Source organism: Hyperolius riggenbachi, chromosome 3 (assembly GCF_040937935.1).
Source record: "Hyperolius riggenbachi isolate aHypRig1 chromosome 3, aHypRig1.pri, whole genome shotgun sequence".
Classification (NCBI taxonomy): domain Eukaryota; kingdom Metazoa; phylum Chordata; class Amphibia; order Anura; family Hyperoliidae; genus Hyperolius; species Hyperolius riggenbachi.
The window spans coordinates 280442265-280466104 of record NC_090648.1 but is presented as its reverse complement, the minus strand read 5'-3'; the positions used below and the strand labels follow the sequence as shown (position 1 = coordinate 280466104).

General features: G+C 44.6%; 1 protein-coding gene across 2 annotated transcripts in view; it reads right to left on the bottom strand.

Annotated features, from left to right (window-relative positions):
• The window catches only part of WASL (WASP like actin nucleation promoting factor), a 121722-nt gene extending 103128 nt beyond the window's left edge, over window positions 1–18594 (bottom strand). The window contains exon 1 of one of the 2 annotated variants that reach the window (XM_068276375.1): window positions 18070–18594. In XM_068276375.1, coding sequence (XP_068132476.1) covers window positions 18070–18189 — 120 coding nt within the window. In that variant the 5' untranslated portion in view covers window positions 18190–18594. The remainder of the gene's footprint in view (window positions 1–18069) is intronic. The other variant, XM_068276376.1, reaches the window with a different exon arrangement.
• Window positions 18595–23840: the final 5246 nt, after the last annotated feature.

Below are 23840 nucleotides of genomic sequence, written 5' to 3'. Positions count from 1 at the left end.
GCCATGCCTGAACGGATCCTATGCTTAGCATAGGATCGATTAACAGGTCCATGTACCCTTCCGATCCAATAAATGGAAAGTTTTAATTACAATGTGAACTGAGGCTACTTTCACAGTGGGACTTTGCGTTTTGATGAGACATTAAAGTTGCAACGCAGACTAACAACGCAACGTCCCAAAAATGTCCCAACGCAACTATGTCCTGTTATCGTTGCATACAAGCAATGAAAAGTATTCTTCCAGGTCATTACTGACCATGTGCAAACAGTCCAACGCAGTTAATAACGTGTATAACGCACAGCATGCAGCACTTTCTAATAATGCTACACGTTACACAAAAACACGACGTGTGCACTGTGAATGTTGCACAGACTTAGTATTGCTGTGCGTTAGTCCACGTTAAAACATTTTTTTAACGTGCGACTTTAACGTCACACTGTGAAAGAGGCCTTAATCTAAAAGCGAAAGGAGGCAGCTGCTAGTAAGGTTTCTGAAAACATATAGTTGCATTAGAGGACATAATCGCTTTTCACATCATGTAGCAGTAGGGTATTGTACCGTGTTAGCCATCAGTAAAACCAAGAAGCAACAGGATATAAGCCCGACGAAGGCTGCAAGGCCGAAAGCTTGCTTATTTTTATTCATTTTTAGTTAGCCAATAAATGGCATCATCCTGATTTAAAACTTCTTGTTTTTATATCTGTGGAAGCGGAGCTACACTTTACCAATTCTCACATCCGCATGCAGTGCTGCAAACGAGGACTGTGGAGAGAAATATTTAGTGATCATTTCAGATTCGTGAAGACAAATTTAAAGGAATAAGCTTAAAAAGGTTTTTAATAAGATCTTGTCTATAAAATTACTAGCAATTGTAACTTTGTGGTTTCTCAATGTGATTACATAAAAGCTAAAGATAGGCACTTTGTGCTGGACTTCCATTAGAGGTTCGCTGTGATGTGGATGAGAACACTAACAGCAATAGAGCTAGATGCTTTCTGAGGCTTGGAAAGGAGCCAACATTGCGGAAGCTTCATCATGGCATCCAAAAGGAAGAAACAGAAAAGTTCATGGGAATGATGGCACGTGCAATTTCGCACAGTAAGGCCTAGTGCACACCAAAAACCGCTAGCAGATCTGCAAAATGCTAGCAGATTTTGAAATGCTTTTTCTTCTTTTTCTGTAGCGTTTCAGCTAGCATTTTGCGGTTTTGTGAACCGTTTTTGGTGTAGTAGATTTTATATTGTTACAGTAAAGCTGTTACTGAACAGCTACTGTAACAAAAGACGCCTAGCAAACCGCTCTGAAGTGCCGTTTTTCAGAACGGTTTGCGTTTTTCCTATACTTAACATTGAGGCAGAAACGCATCCGCAATCCAAAATCTGCAGCAGCCCGGGAGTATGCGTTTCTGCAAAACGCCTCACGCTCTGGTGTGCACCAGCCCATTGAGATACATTACCCTAGCGGATCCACACCCGCAAGCGGATCGCAAACCGCAGCAGAACCGCTCTGGTGTGCACTAGGCTAAGAGCCATGATAGCTATTAAAAATCATAAACTTTAGCAAAAGAAAACACAATAAACTGATGACATTTTAATATATAGCTAGAATTAGCAAACAATTGTAATGTCAAGCACTACTGCGTCTCAACACATTAATCAAAGACACTGAAGCGAAAAAAAAATAAAAAAATGATACAATGAATTGGTTGTGTAGTATGGATAATTACTAGAAAATTGGTAGCAAAGAATTTATAGCTTTTTTATAACATTGCATCATTCTCTAATATTTGCAATCTACTCAGCATTCTAAATGTTTTTACAGAACAGGCAGTGAACTTTTGACCTGTCCTGAACTGTTCTCTGCAAAAGAAAAAAAAACAATACAGTTGAGATAAATACCATCAGAAGTCAGAGCTCTCTGCAACTTTGAAAGTAGTAGAGCTCAATGGCAATTTGCATAGATAACAACTGGAGTTTCTTAACTCTTCCTGTACAGTAAACAAATATTAAACTTATGTCTCTGCTCCTAATGCTTTATCTCTTAAGGTGGCCATACACTGGTCAATTTGCCATCAGATCGACAGATAGATCCCTCTCTGATCGAATCTGATCAGAGAGGGATCATATGTCTGCCTTTAAAGCAAACAAATTGTGATTTGATTTCAGCATAAAACCGATCACAATCTGTGAAGCTGCCGCCCCCCCTTCATACATTACCTGATCCGGCAGGCGCGAGTCCCCGCTCGCCTCTTCTCCGCGCTTGGCTCCAGCTTCACTGAACTTCCTGTCCGGGGGAAGTTTAAACAGTAGAGGGCGCTCTACTGTTTAAACTTCCTGCCGGGACAGGAAGTTGAGTGAAGCCAGCTGGACTCTGAGCCCAGTGTGGTGAAGAGGAGAGCGGGGGCTCGCGCCGGCCGGATCAAGTAATGTATTGCGTCGGTCATTCGAACGCCGCTATCGACGCACTCCCGACCAGCCGGCGATCGAGCAAAATCTTCCGCATGGACAGGAACTATTGATTTTGGATGGAAATCGATCGTTCTGTCAGCGTTTGCACAACGATTTCACAGCAGATTCGATCACAGTGATTGAATCTGCTGTATATCGGCAGGAAAATCATTAGGTGTATGGGCCCCTTTAGCTGTACTACACAACCAATTCATTATATCAATTTTTTTCGCTTCAGTGTCTTTAAGGGGCCAAACCATTTAAAAGAAAAAAATTTAAATATACATGACAATGTTTTTGAATACTCATATTAAAACATGTCTGATTTCAGCATTATTTTCCTTATCGCTCTGATATTTGATAATTGTATGTGTAGTAGAGATAATAGAGCATTAGTAGCAAATAAAGGTCTCATTTTTATTTTCAGTTCTGTACCGTATATACTCGCATATAAGCTCGACCCGCATAATGTTACGCTTGGTGGTATATTCTACACAGTCAGCAGGTGGTGTATATCCTGGCGTGAAGAAGGTACACATGCTAGCACAAGGTACCAGGATATGCCCCAGTTTAATGAAGGAGAGGACTGACTCCAACAGGAGATGTGGCGCACATAGCAGGCGTAGATCCGAACAGCCACAAACAATCCTTTCACTATAGTGGCTCAGCGCAAGGTAGCGCTGAGCGCATAAACCAGAACTCAGAAGATCAGGACAGGTAACAGAATGAACGCTTACTTAACTAGTCACTGCTTAAGTGACAGCAAACGTCCATAACAAGACAGACTGGAATAACACAGCCAATGCGATTGCAGCGGTGGCGTGCCTCACAAGGACAGGACAGAATAGTCGGGAAATAGAGTCAAAGAAACGACTAACTGACATATGTATATATCGGCGATAAACCGATATATGACATAAGCAAGGAACACTAAGAACTGGAGCAAGACTAGGAAGGATTTGTTACTTCTTTGCAGAAGCGAGCGCAATCCACGCAAGGCAACAGGAACAGGACTGACTAGCTAAGCACGGGTGATCACGATACGCGCAAACCTACCAAAACGTGCTGAAAGCTGACTGACTGAACACAGGATATAAACAGTTCGTGTACGTATATATTAGCGACACTAATGTATTAACGTAACATGAATACAAGGAAAATAACAAACACGCTAGTATGCGTATATACTGGCGATGAACCGATATATGATGCAAGACTAGCAAGAAACAAATACTGAATAATCAGAACAGGACTTGAAGGACTCACTGACCCCCTTTGCAGGAGTCAGTGCAGTCCACACGAGATCTAGGAGCGAGGGGGCCGAGACAGAGTAACAGACTGATCTGAAACTAGGATAGCCCGAGGAGCCCTGCAGGAAGCAGATCTTTATACTGAGGTCATCCAATGGGAGCAGACATGCAGATTCCCACACAGGTGAATGGTAATCATTCAATCCTGAGCTGGCCAGACCTGCAGAGCCACTGCAGATGGAATCAGCAACTAGTTTGAGTGCAAACTAAACTATGCAAGCAAATGCATGTAATGACATCAGAACTGCTTGGGTTGCAATACCACTGCAGATCAATCCATCATCCGCAGATCTGAAAATCCATCCTGGTGGATCTGATCTGCAGATGAATGTCAGTTAAATCATGTGTGTATGATGATCTGCAGATCTCATAGACTATCATTGCAATTTGCAGGAATGGATTTTTGGCAGGAACAGATCTTTTGCAGATACTAATCTTTTGTGTCTGTACAGCATCTTTGTGTGCAGCATCTTGCAAAGATTTTTTTTCTGATGTGGAGTTCAGCTCCATAGAATAGACTGTGTAGGTATGGCTCTCATACTACATGAAGGGTGGTAAGATTGGTCTGTGATCTTTCATTTTCCAAAGACTATAGTCTGATGTGTGTATGCACCTTAAGGCCTAAAGCTTTACAGGCACACTAGATGAAACTCAACTGAGGCGGTCAACAACAACTCTACTTTAGTCAAAGGAAACAAAAAAAAAAAACAAAAAAAAACAAAAAAAAAAACCCTTCAAACTACCAGGATATGTAAAATTATACCCACATTTTCCGCAGTTGTATTACAAACAGTCTTCCCAAATGGTTTGAATAATTTATCTAGCGTAATGAAATGTCTACACATTAAAGTAATAAGCAGTTTCAGTTCAATGTTGTGTGTGCATTACTGGGATAAGCCAAGATGTCATATTACTATGGGTTACAGCACTTTGTACATTATCATTGCTCTTTGCACTGGTTTAAACAAACGAAGAATCCATAGGCATGTTGACAATCTGCATATTTTTGAACTGTAGAGGTCAAAGTACATATTTGAACATATCCCTCTGGAATTAAAAGTTCCATGGTGGTGGACTCTTCAATGAGAAAAATTTTCATCCAGCTCTTACAAGCCTCAATGGATATTGTACAATGTTTAAAGCACTTCTGTCATTTGATTTTAAAATGCTAGTTACATAATAAAATGTACTTAAAATAACTCAAGATAATAAATATAGCAGCCTCCATATCCCTCTCTCAGTTCAGGTATACTTTAAAATTAGTCTGTGCAATATACTTGTTAGGGCTGGTTCACACTGGGGTGCTTTTCAGCACTTTGCCAAGCGCTGGCGATCAGCAGAGTGCTGCGACAATGTATCCCTAGTATGGGATCATTCCCAATGCACTGTTCGGGATGTGTATAATTCGAAATACTCTGAATGCACCATTTCGAGAGCAATCACAATGCAATTCTCATTCCCCCAAACAGGAATTGCAAAGCTCAAACGCTGGAAAAAAAAAAAAAAAAAAAAAAATCACCAAGGAATTGCAATGCAAAATTGTGATCGGAACGTGAACTGAGACCCACTACAAATCCCTAACGCAATAACTAGCGATTTGTGGTATCGCTTTGTAAGAGATTTGGCCATCTTTAGAATGATACATACAAATTTTAGTCTGCCTGCAGCATTTCCAAAAGGCAGCCTTCACACAGTCCATGCTGTGGCTTGTGCACGTATGAACAGGCTAGGTCTGGTCACATAGGCAGCCAGGTGGGGGTGGTTTGTCCAGCAGTTCAGTGCCTCACTGGCCATGGTTTGGAAATTGGATGATGCAGATGGGTATGTATGGCTACACATTGTGCAGTCTCAAAGCCCGTCTCATTCTCACACCCACAAGTACATCTTCAAGTCATTACAATTACAGGGTAATATATTAAAAGGGAATACTGAGGTGAGGAGGATATGGAAGCTGCCATATGCATTTCCTTTTAAACAAAAGTTGCCTGGCTGCCCCCTGACTCTTTACTGGATTAGTCACATGCTTGTTCCAGGGTTGTGATTCAGACACTACTGATGCTAGAAGATCAACAGGACTGCCAGAAAACTGGTATTGTTAAAGGGAACCTAAACTGAGAAGGATATGGCTCTTTCCTTTTAAAATACTAGTTGCCTGACTCTCCTGCTGATCCTGTGTCTCTAATGCTTTTAGCCACAGCCCCTCAACAAGCATGCAGATCAGGTGCTCTGACTGAAGTCAGACTGGATTAGCTACATGCTTGTTTCAGGTGTGTGATTCAGCCACTATTGGAGCCAAAGAGATCAGCAGGACTGCCAGGACACCTGATATTGCTTAAAAGTAAACATCCATATCCCTCTCAGTTTAGGTTCCCTTTAAAAAGGAAAAAAATGGCAACCTCCAATTCACTCTCACCTCAGGTACCCTTTAAAAGGACCACTAATCACCAAAAAACTAAAAATATAAAATACATGTAAACACAGAAATAAGAAGTACATTTCTTCCAGAGTCAAATGAGCCATACATTCCTTTTCTCCCATCTTGCTGTCACTTACAGTAGGTTGTAAAAATCTGACAGAATCGACAGGTTTTGGTCTAGTTCAGTGATGGCTAACCTTGGCACTCCAGCTGTGGTGGAACTACATGTCCCATGAGGCATTGCAATACTCTGACAGCTTCAAGCATAACTTGGGGAGGGAGAGGCATGATGGGATTTGTAGTTTTGACACAGCTGGAGTGCCAAGGTTAGCCATCACTGGTCTAGTTCATCTCTTCATGGGGGATTCTCAGCATGACCTTTATTCTTTATTAATACATTCCTTGAAAAAAATGAGTTATACAAAGATGCTGGCCATCCTCCCTGCCCTTTTTTTTTTAGCAGTTGGACGGAGCAAATGCCATTCACTAAGTACTTTTGACAAAGAAAACCCAGAGAAACCCCCATGAAGAGATGGGCTAGTCCAAAACCTGTTGGTTCTGTCAAATCCTTACTACTTATTGTAAGTGACAGCAACATAGGATAAAAGTAATTTATGGCTCATTTGACTTTGGAAGAAATGTACTTATTTGTATGTGTTTACATATATATTACATTTTACCATATTCACGATAGTGGTCCTTTAAATATTTTGCCTGCTCCCCTTCCTAATCGTAGATTAAAATTTTAATCCTCATCAGGGATCGGCATCGCTGGGCTGATGCTGTACAGACACAAAGTCAGGTCTGTTGCTATGCGGGTGGACGATGGCCTCGCATGTGTGTGAAAACGCGGTGGACAGTACACACAATGGAATCGGCCATCGCTTGGCCAAGTTGATCCGTCTGGGGCATTGCTTGCAGGGCTGCAGTCGGGAGCTACTGTACATACGCCTGATTATCGGCTGAGACCGTCTTCAAATCATATGTATGTGCAGAACTTAAGAATATACCAGCAAGACAAAAGGTACATTTTTCAACTATACTTTTTGGGCGGAGAGAGAATGAGGTTTCTTGCTATCTAAATTATAGCAGGAGGCACTTTTATTTCCTGTTCTAGTCAAAAGGTCAACTGCAAAGATAGTAGTAAATTGTCTATGTCTGCTCTCTAGTGCTTCTATCAGGGCTGTGGAGTCGGTCCAAAAATCCTCCGACTCCTCAGTTTAGGATTCCACCGACTCCTCGACTCCGACTCCTCTAATTTGCATATTACAATTTTGTTGATTAAAAGTATGTAACATGAAATTCGTCTCTTACCTGCCAACGCTTAGGAATTTTACAAGACAACTGAAGTGAGAAGGATATGTAGACTATATTTATTCCCTTTAGACTAAAACTAGTCCTTGTTAAGAGTACTTGTAAAAGGTACAAACCAGAACAAAGAACATCTATCAGGCCCTAGGCAATGTAACTGTGGGTACATGTAAGAGTGATGTGCAGGTGTTCTGCAGGGGAATGAGGTGATTCTTCCTCTATTACAAATTCTTCAGGTACAATCTGAATCAGGTTTATGGGTGATAGACAACACCTTTGTGTTCAATGTGCACAACATTCTCAGTGGATTCCCTGCAGCTCTGTGGAGAGTGCACATGTATAGTACTACTGTGTAACAAAGTAAACCTGAGACAGATGAAATTAAAGTTTTATACATACTTGGGGCTTCCTCCAGCCCCCTTCAGGCTAATCAGTCCCTCGTTGTCCCCCTCCACCACCTTCATCTTCTGCTATGAGTCCAGGTACTTGAGGCAGTCTGGCGTAGTGCGCATGTACACACTCCGCCGCCGGAAGCGTACTACACCTGCGCAGCACTATAGCACAGGTGCAGAATGTTCCTGGCTGTGAGAGTGGCACGTGGCTGGACTGGCTGAATTACCAGGACTCATAGCAGAAGATCCAGGTGGTGGAGGAGGACAGCGAGGGACTGATTGGCCTGAAGGGGGCTGGAGGAAGCCCCAGGTATGTGTGTAAAAAAAAAAAAAAAAAAAAAAAAACACACACCCTTTACTTTTCATCCATCTCAGGTACCCTATAATTTGTAGTCACCAAACCAAATTTTTACATATTAAATTATTTGATTTCATGAGCAAAGAAAGTGCATACATTTGCATATATCAGCATCAATGCAGAATTATTTCCATCTCATTGACCATCTCGTTTAGTGACACAGCTACACATCAGGCTTTATTCTTACAGCAGATATGTTATATATAAAAGAGATTCCTGTGTACACATCATATTTACAGTCACAATCTGTATATCTGACTTTAAAAATACGTGGACTGCTTTATTGAAGCAGCACAAGTAACTCATTTTGATTGGTTTATTTCATTTTTGTGGACTGAGCACAGCTATTACTGTATATATACACATTATTTTTAATGACTTATCTGAGAAATAGAACATTTTATCATATTTTCTATTTTAATTACAGTTACAAATTCATTAGGAGTCGGTGCATTTTTTCCCTGACTCCAGGCACCCAAAATTGCTCAGATTCCGACTCCGACTCCACAGCCCTGGCTTCTATCCCTACCCCAATGCCTAGGTGTAATGCTGGGCATACACAAGTCAATCCGGCGGCCAATTAGCCGCCCGGATCGACTCCCGTCGCGTCCCCGCGGATCGATACCCACTCGTCCCCACCGGCGCTCCTTATCAGCCGCTTGATTCCCCGCCGGTGGGGAATCTATCCGGCAGGTCATCGGACCTGTCGGATATTATCAATCGAGCCATCAGCGGCTCGATTGATAAGGGGAGTTTACTGCCGTGTATGCCCAGCATTAATCCTGTAATAAAAAAAAAAAAGAGACCATTTGAAAGACTTCGGCTATACCATTATTGCTTACTTTGGGGGTGGTGTTGGCAATTAGTCAAAAGTAACAAATCCAAAACAAGCAACGAGCTCCACAGCCCTGCTTAAAGGGAACCTAAACTGAGACTGATATGAATGTTACCTTTTAAACAATACCAGTTGCCTGGCAGTCCTGCTGATCTCTGACTGCAGTAGTGGCTAAATCACAACCCTGAAAAAAAGCATGCAGCTAATCCAGTCTGACTTCAGTCAGAGCAGGTGCTCTGACTGAAGTCAGACTGGATTAGCTGCATGCTTTTTTTCAGGGTTGTGATTTAGCCACTACTGCAGTCAGAGATCAGCAGGACTGCCAGGCAACTGGTATTGTTTATCAGGTGATCTGCATGCTTGTTGAGGGGCTTTGGCTAAAAGTAATAGAGAGAGACACAGAATCAGCAAGAGTCAGGCAACTGGTATTATTTGAAAAGGAAAAATCTATATCCTCAGTTTAGGATCCCTTTAACATTGAGGAGTAACAGAGTAAAAAATGCTGCAGAAGCCACGTTTGGGGGAAAAAGAAAATAATAATTACATCGCTCTGGTGTGATCCATCGCATACAAATACATTAGCCAAGCTCTTTTCAAAGAGCTAGCGTTTTTAAAAGCACTCAGAAGCACTCTTGGCATGCACCAGACCTAAGATTTAGGTGACAAAGTCAGACTCCATATAAATTCAACATCAGAAAATAAGGCAAAGCTGCAGTGTAGCTGTAATTTGCAGGTAAAAAGAGGAACAGTCACTACAAATAATCAATGGGAGATATTATTTTAAATAAACAGCCGTGTGTCACCTTTTAAACGTTCTCACTTACTGACATTTGAGTATGTTTAATACTTATGTGTCACAAGCTTTAGTGGTGCCATATTCTGTGTCAGCAAGCATGTCATGAAGAAAAGAAAGGCATTGCAATTTAAATATTGCCAATGGTGACTTTGATTTTTAAGAGGTGAATTTATAAAACTGAATATGTAATTAGTACGGCATTATGAAAGAGATGCCCGTGATTCACGGCAATACCTGCACCTCTGATCTGTAACCAATTAAGCAAATCTGTACATGCAGCTGAGTATTCTTAATTACCTCAGCCCGCGATAATTACAGTTTTGGTCTGGATACAAAACTAAAAAAAAAAAAATTAAAGAAAAAAGACTAGTTTGTTAAATCTTTATGGAGGAAAATATTAGAGGTAGGAGGACCATCAGGATAGCCTGGTAACTGGTATGGTTTAAAAGGAAATAGATATGGCAGCCTCCATACATCCCTCTCTTTCTGTTGTCCTTTGCAGAGCAGCGCCCCTAGTTTGGATATTGCAGTAGTTCAGCACTATAACTGGCCTGAGGAAGTGGGTATAGACCCATGAAACGTGTTGCCAGTGCAAACCAAGGCTGTGGAGTTAGATTCGAGGAGTTAGAGCAATTTTGGGTACCTGGAGTTGGTGGTTTCCTAAACTAAGGAGTCGCAGACTGAGTCGGGGGTCGAATGATTTATGTACCAACTCCACAGCCCTGGTGCGAACACATTTTTTGCATTATTCCTGTGCCTGTGGCAAAATTAATGCAAATTGTATGCAAGTTGGAATTGGGCCAGTCAAATGACCTTCATATAACAGTTCTTTTTGTACAGGAAAAGGAACTAGATCTAGATGGCCAATGAGTGTTTACCTGGCAGGCTGAATAATCAAGCTGTCAGGAAATTGAACTTTGGACTTCCAAATATGATTAGCCCAATGCAAAGCTCTGATTTGAGTCCCACTATGGCCTCTTTTACACTTTATGCTAAAAAGCAGATACCGCTTAACCAGTACAGGACCGCTCCACAGCAATTGGCGTGGACACGGCGGCAGGCCTATATATAGATAGATATTAAAAAAATAAACATCCTGGTAGTAATCATAGCCATCACCAGAAAGCTCCGTTGGTGGGCAAATATGGGGGGGGAAATCACTTGAGTGCCGAGTTGTGCGATCTTGCAGCGAGGCCTTAAAGCTGCAGTGGCCTTTTTTGTAGAATGTGAACTGAGCCATAGAGAAAACATGGTCATTATATGGCACATCAGTTGCAGTGTTCTCCCCAGAAATTTTTTCTAGCCGGGTGGCATGAAAAAGTAGTCGGGCTGGGCAAGATGAGAGAATGCAGAGGCGGTGCTTCTGCAAGCAACTCTGCTTACAGCATAGAAGGAGGTGGGCCGATGACAGCTGGGTGCTCCCCAAAACTAGCTAGGTGGAGCACCCGGCAAAAAGAGCCTGGGGAGAACACTGAGTTGTCCTTTCAGTCATAACTGTCAGCAACTGATGTAGTGCTAGTAAGCCAGTACCTATTCAGTAACGAGTCCTTGGGCAAGACTCTGCAACATTGCCGGGTGGCCTACTGAGCGCGCCCTTAACAGCAGCAGCTCTCAAGTCTGACAGGAGAAAAGCGCTATACAAATGTTATAATAATAATAATTCTTCTTCTTCTAAGTAAACATGGTCATTACCTTCTCCCAGGATTCACATCAGTTGTCATTTCAGTTATAACTAAAAGCAATCGCACTAAATCAGGGAATGTCCACGTTTCCCTATGGGTAAGTCCACATATACAGGTCCTTTTCAAAAAATTAGCATATTGTGATAAAGTTCATTATTTTCTGTAATGTACTGATAAACATTAGACTTTCATATATTTTAGATTCATTACACACAACTGAATTAGTTCAAGCCTTTTATTGTTTTAGTATTGATGATTTTGGCATACAGCTCATAAAAAACCCAAAATTCCTATCTCAAAAAAATAGCATATTTCATCTGACCAATAAAAGAAAAAAAGTGTTTTTAAAACAAAAAAAAGTCAACCTTCAAATAATTATGTTCAGTTATGCACTCAATACTTGGTCAGGAATCCTTTTGCAGAAATGACTGCTTCAATGCGGCGTGGCATGGAGGCGATCAGCCTGTGGCACTGCTCAGGTGTTATGGAGGCCCAGGATGCTTCGATAGCAGCCTTAAAGCGGATCCGAGATGAAAAACTAAGTATAACAAGTAACATATATATATATATATATATATATATATATAGATATTATCTAAAGTTTAGATAGTTTACACAGCAAATCTACCTGAAAACAGCTTTAATAGAATAAGAATATTTCTTCCTGTGATACAATGACAGCAGCCATGTTGTTTGTAAACATTACACAGAAGCAGACTTGACTGCATCTTGAGCAAAAAACCCTAATCCCCCTCCTCCTCCCTCCACCCCTCTCCCTCTGAAATCTCTGGCTAGTAATACCTCCCCCTCCTCCTGCCCAGACTGAGCTCCCATGAACCCTTGCTACTGTCTGAAAGTGCCTTGGCTCTCTGAAAACCTGTGAGCGTGGCTTATTTAGTTTATAGGGAAATAGCAGGGCTGTGGAGTCGGAGTCGTGGAGTCGGGCAATTTTGGGTGCCTGGAGTCGGAGTCGGGAAAAAATGCACCGACTCCGACTCCTAATGAATTTGTAACTAATTAAAATAGAAAATATGATAAAATGTTCTATTTCTCAGATAATAGTCATTAAAATAATGTATATATACAGTACATAAACAGTAATAGCTGTGCTTAGTCCACAAAAATGAAATAAACCAATCAAAATTAGTTACTTGTGCTGCTTCAATAAAGCAGTCCCCGTATTTTTAAGGTCAGATATACATATCTGATTGTGACTGTATATATGATGTGTACACAGGAATCTCTTATATATACTAAATAACATCTATGCTGTAAGAATAAAGCCTGATGTGTAGCTGTGTCACTAATAGAGATGGTCAACGAGATGGAAATAATTCTGCATTGATGCTGATTTATGCAAATGTATGCACTCCCTTTGCTGATGAAATCAAATAATTTGATATATGTTATTAAAATTTGGTTTGGTGACTACAAATTAAAAGGTAACTGAGACGGATGAAAAGTAAAGTTTTATACATACCTGGGGCTTCCTCCAGCCCCCTTCAGGCTAATCAGTGCCTCGCTGTCCTCCACCACCCGGATCTTCTGCTATGAGTCCTGGTAATTCAGCCAGTCAGCGCTGTCCGGCCGCATGCCGCTCCCACAGCCAGGAACATTCTGCACCTGCGCAATAGTGCTGCACAGGTGTAGTATGCTCCTGGCGGCGGAGTGTGTGCATGCGCACTACGCCTGACTGGCTCAAGTACCTGGACTCATAGCAGAAGATCCAGGTGGTGGAGGAGGACAACGAGGGACTGATTATCCTGAAGGCGGCTGGAGGAAGCCCCAGGTATGTATAAAACTTTAATTTCATCTGTCTCAGGTTTACTTTGTTACACAGTAGTACTATACTCTACATATGCACTCCCCACAGAGCTACAGGGAATCCACCGAGAATGCTGTGCACATTGAACACAGAGGTGTTGTCTGTTTACAATCTCCTCATTCCCCTGCAGAGTACCTGCACATCATTCTTACATGTACCCACACTTACATTGCCTAGGGCCTGATAGATGTTCTTTGTTCCGGTTTGTACCTTTTACAAGTACTCTTACCAAGGACTAGTTTTAGTCTAAAGGGAATAAATATAGTAGTCTACATATCCTTCTCACTTCAGTTGTCTTGTAAAATTCCTAAGCGTTGGCAGTTAAGAGACGAATTTCATGTTACATACTTTTAATCAACAAAATTGTAATATGCAAATTAAAGGAGTCGGAGTCGTGGAGTCGGAGGAATCCTAAACTGAGGAGTCAGAGTAGGTGGATTTTTGGACCGACTCCACAGCCCTGGGAAATAGAGCATTAAAACAAAAACAAAAAAGTATTTGGCTTTAGGAATGTCCTATAAACAATAGGAAAGGAACACAATTATGCAATGAGTAAAAGTTAATTTCGGATCCACTTTAAGCTCATCCAGAGTGTTGGGTCTTGCGTCTCAACTTTCTCTTCACAATATACTACAGATTCTCTATGGGGTTCAGGTCAGGAGAGTTGGCAGGCCAATTGAGCACAGTAATACCATGGTCAGTAAACCATTTACCAGTGGTTTTGGCACTGTGAGCAGGTGCTAGGTCATGCTGAAAAATGAAATCATCTCCATAAAGCTTTTCAGCAGATGGAAGCATGAAGTGCTCCAAAATATCCTGATAGCTAGCTGCATTGACCCTGCCCTTGATAAAAACACAGTGGACCAACACCAGCAGCTGACATGGCACCCACTGACTTCTTGACACTGGACTTCAGGCATTTTGTCATTTCCCTCTCCCCAGTCTTCCTCCAGACTCTGGCACCTTGATTTCCGAATGACATGTAAAAGTTGCTTTCATCTGAAAAAAGTACTTCGGACCACTGAGCAACAGTCCAGTGCTGCTTCTCTGTAGCCCAGGTCAGGCGCTTCTGCCGCTGTTTCTGGTTCAAAAGTGGCTTGACCTGGGGAATGCGGCACCTGTAGCCTATTTCCTGCACACGCCTGTACACGGTGGCTCTGAATGTTTCTACTCCAGACTCAGTCCACTGCTTCCTCAGGTCCCCCCAAGGTCTGGAATCGGTTCTACACAATCTTCCTCAGGGTCCGGTCACCTCTTCTCGTTGTGCAGCGTTTTCTGACACATTTTTTCCTTCCCACAGACTTCCCACTGAGGTGCCTTGATACAGCACTCTGGGAACAGCCTATTCGTTCAGAAATTTCTTCGTGTGTCTAACCCTCTTGCTTGAGGGCATCAATGATGGCCTTCTGGACAGCAGTCAGGTCGGCAGTCTTACCCACGATTGCGGTTTTGAGTAATGAACCAGGCCGGGAGTTTTTAAAAGCCTCAGGAATCTTTTGCAAGTGTTTAGAGTTAATTAGTTGATTCAGATGATTAGGTTAATAGCTTGTTTAGAGAACCTTTTCATGATATGCTCATTTTTTGAGATAGGAATTTGGGGTTTTCATGAGCTGTATGCCAAAATCATCAATATTAAAATAAAAGGCTTGAACTACTTCAGTTGTGTGTAATGAATCTAAAATATATGAAAGTCTAATGTTTATCAGTACATTACAGAAAATAATGAACTTTATCACAATATGCTAATTTTTTGAGAAGGACCTGTATGTGTTTTAACTGAATGCTTTGTCATAATGCACTGCTACAAGAAAACTGATCAGTTACAATGCAGCAGAAGATCATTTTTACACTGAATCAGTTGCTGTCAGGTATAACAGCCCAGGTGAAGGTAATGTCTATGCTTCCCTATGGCTCAGTTCACATTATTAACTGAAAGCTTTTTTACAATACACTTTATGGAACAACTGATCAGTTAAAGCACATCAGTTTTTCAGCATGGAGTGTGAAAGAAGCCTGAATAAATAGCATTCCGGCTCATATTGTTAATGACCAAGATGCTCTGGTTTCAATATTAGCTGATGTTTGACACTGTAAATGTCTACAGATTTGCATTACAACGTTACTTGCAGAACTGTCAACCAAGCGGCCTGTGTCAAACTATCAGACTCACTCAAATAGAAGTTAAACAGCTGACAAGTGGGAGTTGGAAAGGATTTAAAGTACTGACAGCTTATAACTTTAAAAGTACAAATTTTGTACAAATTACCAATAGTATTCCCATACAAAGTTCTAGCCAAAGCACTTTGGGGACCTCTCCTTTAAATAAACAGGCAGCCATTCAGTGACTAAATGCACTCCTTGGCCTCATTCACACTGGGAATCACAAAACACTAGCATCACTACTAGCATTTAGCAAAAACGATTTTCCCACAATTTGTCACTGAATGAGAAAGTGATTTGCTCCAAAAACACTGCATGCAGTTCATTTGCAATTTCAGCAAATGGCTACAGTGAGAACATTGCAGCAAATCGCTCCAGTATAAATAGGCCTTCTACACACTGGGAATCGCACATTGAAATCACTAGGCAATCGCGATTTTGTATTGTGGTGTTCAGCTAGTGCATTTTGGATTCACACTCCAGTGAACGAGAATTGCAATGCAATCACCTGCAAAAATGCTACATGTAGCACATTTGCAATCATCAGTAATCGCAAATGTGCCACCATCACTGCTGTGAGAGTAATCCCATTGAAATACTCATGCAACAGCAATTTGCTCATCGCCAGCAAAGCGCAAACTGTGTGTGCAGGAGGCCTTTAAGCAGACATATCAGGCTCCCTGCGGGCTCTTTCACATCTATAACGGATGCAGGAGCCGTTCTCCTGCACGCGTTATACGCCCCGTGGCATGTTGTCGGGTTGCAGCAGTGCGACACGGTCAGCGGTGGTACTAATTAAGTCGCCCGACGGGAAAACACCAGCTCCCGACGATTAAAAGCTCCCGGGTGCATCAAACCACAACATACCAAAAACGCAGCGGCCATGAAAAGGTAAAATGAAAGTCTATGGACTTTCATTTTACCTTGGTTAACATAAAGTTTCGACTGCGTTAAACCGCAGAAAACTGTGAAAGCGGAGCAGTTCTTTTCGGCACTGCTAGATTTGGGCGCAGCCGGCGCCACCATAGACTACAAAAGGAATCACAACTGAGCAGCGCTCAGTGAGTAACATTGGCGCCCTCAGAAGACGGAGCTGAGGTTGCTTAAAGAGAACCCGAGGTGTGTTTAACCACTTGATGACCCATCCTTTACCCCCCCTTAAGGACCAGCGCTGTTTTTACTGATCAGGTAGCAGGCAGAGAGATCAGATTGCCCCCCTTTTTTCCCCCCTATGGGGATGAGATGCTGGGGGGGGTCTGATCTCTTCTGCCTGCTGGGTGTTGCGGGGGGGGGGGGCACCTCAAAGCCCCCCTATTCACGGAGCCCCCCGCCGTGAATTGACAGGAAGCAGCCGCTCACGCGAGCGGCTGCTTCCTGATTAATTAGCCTGCAGCTGGCGACGCAGTACTGCGTCGCTGGTCCGGCAGCTGCCACTTTGCCGACGCACGGTATAAGCGTGCGGTCGGCAAGTGGTTAAAGAATGTTATCTGCATACAAAGGCTGGATCTGCCTATACAGCCCAGCCTCTGTTGCTATCCCAAAACCCACTAAGGTCCCCTGCACTCTGCAATCCCTCATAAATCACAGCCGTGCTGTGAGGCAGTGTTTACATCTGTAGTGTCAGTCTCAGCTGCTCCCCCGCCTCCTGCCCCTTCCCTCCAATCAGCAGGGAGGGAAGGGATGCAGGCGGGGACCGGAGTTCTGCAGGAGGCGGGAAGAGCAGCAGACTGGCACTATAGAGATAAACACAGCCAGCTCTGACAAGCTGTTTGTCAGCAGCGTGGCTGTGATTTATGAGGGATTGCAGAGTGCAGGGGGACCTTAGGGGGGTTTGGGATAGCAACAGAGGCTGGGCTGTATAGGCAGATCCATCCTCTGTATGCAGATAATATTCTTTAAACCCACCTCGGGTTCTCTTTAAAAAACACAATTCGAACTCCAGCAATCACTGGAAGTCGAATTATATCATTCCCCCACTATCCATGGCAGCCTGGAGGGGGAATAGTAATCAATAAGGCCCGGACTTGTGCAGAAGCAGGTTCAGCCATATACCTGTATCCTGCGCCAAAGTCTACCACGCCGATTTCAAATGTATGCTGTGAAAGAGCCCTGAGCAAAGTGTGACAAGCACTCAAAGAAAAATGTTGCAAAAGAAAAAAAAAAAAAACTAAGTGCAACACTACAAAAAAAAAAAAAAAAAAAAAAAAAAAAAAAGTACTAGGTAATGTTTGAAAGAAGTTTCCTTCCTTATGAGACCTTTGTGCAGAGTTTGTTAGGGAATGCAGTACGGTAACAGTAGCAGCATAGGCAGGGCACAGGGACCCACCTGCTGTGGCAGAGAGTGCAGTGCTAGCACAGGTGAGCAGTGTCTGCTGTCAGGTCAGGGGCACTCTGGGGGTGAGATCTCATTAGACACACATTATTGTTGTAGCTGTCACTTGCTGACTGACAGAAGCCTACACGTCGCTGAGCACTGCCCCCCAAAATACTTCGGCCAGCTAATGAAGCCCTCGCCGCAGCAGGGCCGCCACACTCACCACACACTTCTTGCCCAGGTAGCTGTACAGTGCCTCATTCTCCTGCGCTGTGAGCAGCAGGGAGCCGCTGTTTATCATGGACCGCTTGGTCGGCCTGTTCAGGGCGTTGTTATTATTCATGTCTGTGGTGTGCCGGGACCGCAGCTCTCTCCCCGTCTCCTCAGAATACGGGCCGCTCCATGTCCCGGGCGCTTGTCGTCGTGTGGTGGGAGGATCCGAAGCCGCTTCCTCCCTGGCTGGACTAGCAGGCAGGCGCTGAGGCTGAAGAGGATGGGGGCGGGGAGGCGTGCTCGCTGCCGATGGCCGGTGACGCGCACTGTGTCGTGTAGGTCTATTAAAGCGCTGCCAGTATTAGGCCTTTTTTATTTTGCTGTCCACACAAAAATGTTTGCAACATCAGCGACTGATGCAAGATGAAGCTACTGATAATTACTGCAGAAAGACGATATCAATAACATAGCTTCAATAAAATGGCGTCCGTAATGGAGACAAATGTGGAGAGGAGCTTGGAAGGAAGAGCACTGGACTGTTACGTCAGAAGATTGCTGGCAGCCAGTTTAGATGGCAGATCCCGGTGTTGTGTCTGATTGCGCTACCCTAAAGATTACGCTGCCGCACATGCGCACTATCAAAATCGTGTAGAGTTACATAGACTCCAGTGATTTCTTCCATAGTGGTCTAGCACATGCGCAGATGCAGTAGTTTTAAGCTGCCCGAGCTGCACAGGCTGGCTGAGGGTGCAGTGCTTCCTGTTCCACTGTTACTGGCTGGATGCAGAGTAGCATACCTCCCAACTTTCTGAGATGAGAAACCGGGACACTTAAGCCACGCCCCCAACCACACCCCCTGACACACCCCTAGTCAAAAATGTGTGTATATATATATATATTATATGGTGGGGAGAAGGGTGAGGGTGCCCAGCTAAAAAGAAGGATCGAGGCGCCAGCCGCAGCTGTGGTGTGCGGGATGCGGGCAAAGCTTGTCCCCCCTCCCTCCGAATGTGCCCCCCAGTGTCCCCCTGTATGGCGAGATGCGAGCGCAGCAGAGCGGCAGTCTTACCATTCCTCTTCGCATATGGGCATCTCGTCTTCTCCGCTTCCTGTGACGTCACAGGAAGTAGTTGGAAGACGAGATGCCAGTACGCGAGGAAGATGGTAAGACTGCCGCTGCCGCTCTGTTGCGCTGCGCCATACAGGGGGACACTGGGGAGCACATTCGGAGGGAGGGGGGACAAGCTTAGCCCGCATCCCGCACACCACAGCCGCGGCTGGCGCCTCGATCCTTCTTTTTTCCTCCGCTGGAGAGGAGCTGCTGCCTGCCGGGACACAAGGGGGGCTATCCCGGGACAGCGGGACCCCTCCCCCAACCCGTGACGGTCCCGGCGAAAACGGGACGGTTGGGGCCCCTGGAGTAGAGATGCGAAGTTCGGATCTTTTAAATGATCCGGATGATTCGAATCAGATCATTGAATAGATCCGGATCTTTGATCCGAATCTCGGATTATTTTACAATGCAGTATCTAGTTGTGGATAGGCACACCTTGCCGTGGATGTTGGGTGCTCAGCCTTGATGCAGAAGCAACATCGATCCATTAACAGCAATCCTAGTTCGGCTGGCACACCAGTAATAATAAGCAGTTTTATTGTATGCACAACATGACAATTGTTTCGGGGCCACGGCGGGTCCCCTTCATCAGATAAAGTGCAGACACTTGCAGTATGTCTGCACTTTATCTGATGAAGGGGACCCGCCGTGGCCCCGAAACAATTGTCATGTTGTGCATACAATAAAACTGCTTGATTATTATTACTGGTGTGCCAGCCGAACTAGGATTGGGATTATTTTACAAGGGAAGCATTCGGGGGTGAAATGACTAGCAGGACAGGAGAAGGGGAGGGGGGTGGACACAGAGAAGGGGAGAAGATGGACAGAGGGCAGGGAGTGGACAGAGAAGGGAGGAGGGATGAGCAGAGAGCAGAAATGTTTGTTTGCACACAATACCCACATGCTGCAATCATATGCTTTACATATATTTCACCTATATGTTCATCTGTATACTCCCATTCCCCAAAACATTCCCAGAGGTGCAGCTGTTTAGAGCAGTGCAGGAGGATCATATTGCCCTGCAATCACAGTGCCTGCCCTGTCCTAGCCCAGCATGCTGCCTGTAACGTTACAGAGCTGTGCCAAAAGTTTCCAATGCGTTCACTGTGCAGCACTACAGAACAGACAGCCTATAATGAGCAGCAGATTATAGCCAGTATGTTAGTGATGGGAATTCCGGCTCTTCTTGGAGAATCGGCTCCCAGTAAAGAGCCGGCTCTTACGGCTCTGAATCGGCTCTTCATTAAATATCACTAAGAATCGGAATAGAAGCCCCGCCCCCGTCTCCATGATGTCTCCAGACTGCTTCCCTGACTGGGGCAATCCCTCCTGCTACTCCTCCGCTCCACCCCACACACTCCTACAAGCTGCAAGAGGAAGACTACATCTCCCAGCACGCCTCAGCACCCTTTATTACAGAGCAAATCAGAGCTCTGTGGGGCAGCTGAGGAATCGGCTCTTTTAAAACTGAAAACCGGCTCTTGTCGTTCGTAGCAAAGAGCCGGCTCGTTCGCGAACGACCCATCACTACAGTATGTGTGCTCTACACATATCTGGCATTGGCACCGATGTCCCCTCTTTCTGATCTACCTGTGGCTGTGCAAGGCTGCCTCCCCTTCAACAGAGTGATCCATCTCTGCTCTGCTTCCAGAACCCCGCCGCTGCCCACTGAGAGGGGGCGTGTCGCGCCTGGCCCCGCCCCCTTTGCGATCCAAATCACTCATTTTGATGATTCAGATGATTCGACTCACAAAATAGATTCGGAAGATCCGAATCGTTCATGATTAGTTACATAGTTACATAGTTACATAGTTATTTTGGTTGAAAAAAGACATACGTCCATCGAGTTCAACCAGTATAAAGTACAACACCAGCCTGCTCCCTCACATATCCCTGTTGATCCAGAGGAAGGCGAAAAAACCCTTACAAGGCATGGTCCAATTAGCCCCTAAAGGGAAAAATTCCTTCCAGACTCCAGATGGCAATCAGATAAAATCCCTGGATCAGAATCAGAATTTATTTCGCCAAGTACAACGGTGGATTGTACCCGGAATTGGTTTTGGCACATACAGGGTCGTTGTTGAAAAACAAGAAAAGCACGGTTAAGCATGGTACATACGTAGACGTGGGACAAGCATACATAGGACAACATTACAGTTTGTGCGTACACTTAAGCAGAGCGTCGTATACAGTTAAGCATGGTACATACGCATAAACAATAAAAGCAAAAACAAAAACAGAGAGCATTACAGCATACACAAACAGTTAACGTAATACAAACATAGCAAGACATACACTGATAGCAAGAACAGAAAAAAAAAAGAGGGACTGGAGGAGCAGCCTGAGAGCTGATATGAGCGCTGCCATTTTCGGCACTGGACGCTACACAGCGACACGCTCCCAACTAGACAGGTGCTACCATTGTCCACGGAAGTAGAGAGGAAGCTGGGGGGGATAGAGAAAGAGAGAGGGGATAGCTAGAGAGAGAAAAGGGAAGAAGAACAATGAAAGTGAGGCCCCTTGGGCAGTGCGGTGTGGCTGGAAAGCGTCCCGTTTGGCTGGCTTGCCGCAGTGATGCGAGATGGAGCTGGTGGGTGCACGGGCCCTGCCATGAGGCTGATGTTTGCAAAGGGCCATGCAGCCCGGGCCGATTTGGTGGAGCAGGGAACAGCGTGGTGGAGCAGGGAATGGCAGCAAGTTCAGCTTGCCCAGAGGGCAGAGAGAGCAGCCAGCATGGGTGGCTCACCTGGGCAGTAGAGTCCTTGTGATCTGCCCTGCAGTGAGCTCCATTGGCTCCAAACCCTGGCGACGGCGGAGATCCCGATGCTGAGGTAATAGCCCTCTTTGTCCGGACCACGTGGGTGGCAGCTGCCGACGGTGCAGGAGCGACGATGGTGCGGGAACTCCTGCGAGCAGCAGCATCGGGAGGAGGGCATCTCCTCAGCGGCAAAGAGCCCCGCAGTGCCTGGTCCCGCGGTCTCCGATGACCTCAGGCTGGCAAGCACGTGGGTGGTGGTCGCGTGAGGGACAGCGGCGTTCGGCTCTGATGTTTCCCGGCTGGCAGGCAGCCTGCTGCAGACCAGGACAGTGGTGGAGGAAGCCGACAGTGGTCTCCTTCACATCCCGCGGAATGCGGAGGCCGAGCTGGTGGAGTCAGCGCGCATCCCTCCTCTCGCCCAGGTTTGCAGTGCCTGCGAGCTGGTGGTGCTCTCCTGTAGTCGGTCCCCGCGGCAGCCCGGGCAGCCGATGGTAGCCTGCCGCACACTCCTGTGGTCCCTGCATCACACCACATCAACATCATTAGGCATTACCTAGTAATTGTAGCCATGGATGTCTTTCAACGCAAGGAAAGCATCTAAGCCCCCTTTAAATGCAGGTATAGAGTTTGCCATAACGACTTCCTGTGGCAATGCATTCCACATCTTAATCACTCTTACTGTAAAGAACCCTTTCCTAAATAAATGGTTAAAACGTTTTTCCTCCATGCGCAGATCATGTCCTCTAGTCCTTTGAGAAGGCCTAGGGACAAAAAGCTCATCCGCCAAGGTATTATATTGCCCTCTGATGTATTTATACATGTTAATTAGATCCCCTCTAAGGCGTCTTTTCTCTAGACTAAATAAACCCAGTTTATCTAACCTTTCTCGATAAGTGAGACCTTCCATCCCACGCATCAATTTTGTTGCTCGTCTCTGCACCTGCTCTAAAACTGCAATATCTTTTTTGTAATGTGGTGCCCAGAACTGAATTGCATATTCCAGATGTGGCCTTACTAGAGAGTTAAACAGGGGCAATATTATGCTAGCATCTCGAGTTTTTATTTCCCTTTTAATGCATCCCAACATTTTGTTAGCTTTAGCTGCAGCTGCTTGGCATTGAGTACGATTATTTAACTTGTTGTCAATGAGTACTCCTAAGTCCTTCTCCAAGTTTGATGTCCCCAACTGTATCCCATTTATTTTGTATGGTGCTAGACCATTAGTACGTCCAAAATGCATGACCTTACATTTGTCAACATTGAATTTCATCTGCCATGTATGTGCCCATATAGCCATCCTATCCAGATCCTGTTGCAATATGACACTATCTTCCTGAGAGTTGATGATTCTGCACAATTTTGTATCATCTGCAAAAATAGCAACATTGCTCACTACTGCATCTACTAGGTCATTAATAAATAAATTGAAGAGCACTGGACCCAGAACAGACCCCTGTGGGACCCCACTGCTAACAGTCTCCCATTTTGAGTACGATCCATTGACCACAACTCTTTGTTTTTTGTCCATTAGCCAGTTCCCTATCCATGAACACAGACTCTTCCCCAGTCCTTGCATCCTCAACTTTTGCACCAGACTTTTGTGGGGAACAGTGTCGAAGGCCTTTGCAAAGTCCAAGTATATCACATCTACAGCATTCCCAATATCCATATTAGCATTGCTGCAGAGTGCTTCCTGTGTCATGAAGGGAGGTCACTAGTGACTGGAATGATGCTTCACTGTGTTCATCGCTGCTGGATAAATCCTACTGACTGGCCTGCAGCTTTTTAGAAAATTTGCTGGCAGCTTAGGGGTTAAAGACATCGGATGCAACAATTCCCTCCTGGAAGGAGCCGTCCAGCCTGGCTGGGCTGAGGGTGCCCTCTGGTGCTGCTAGAGAGCAGCCTGCAG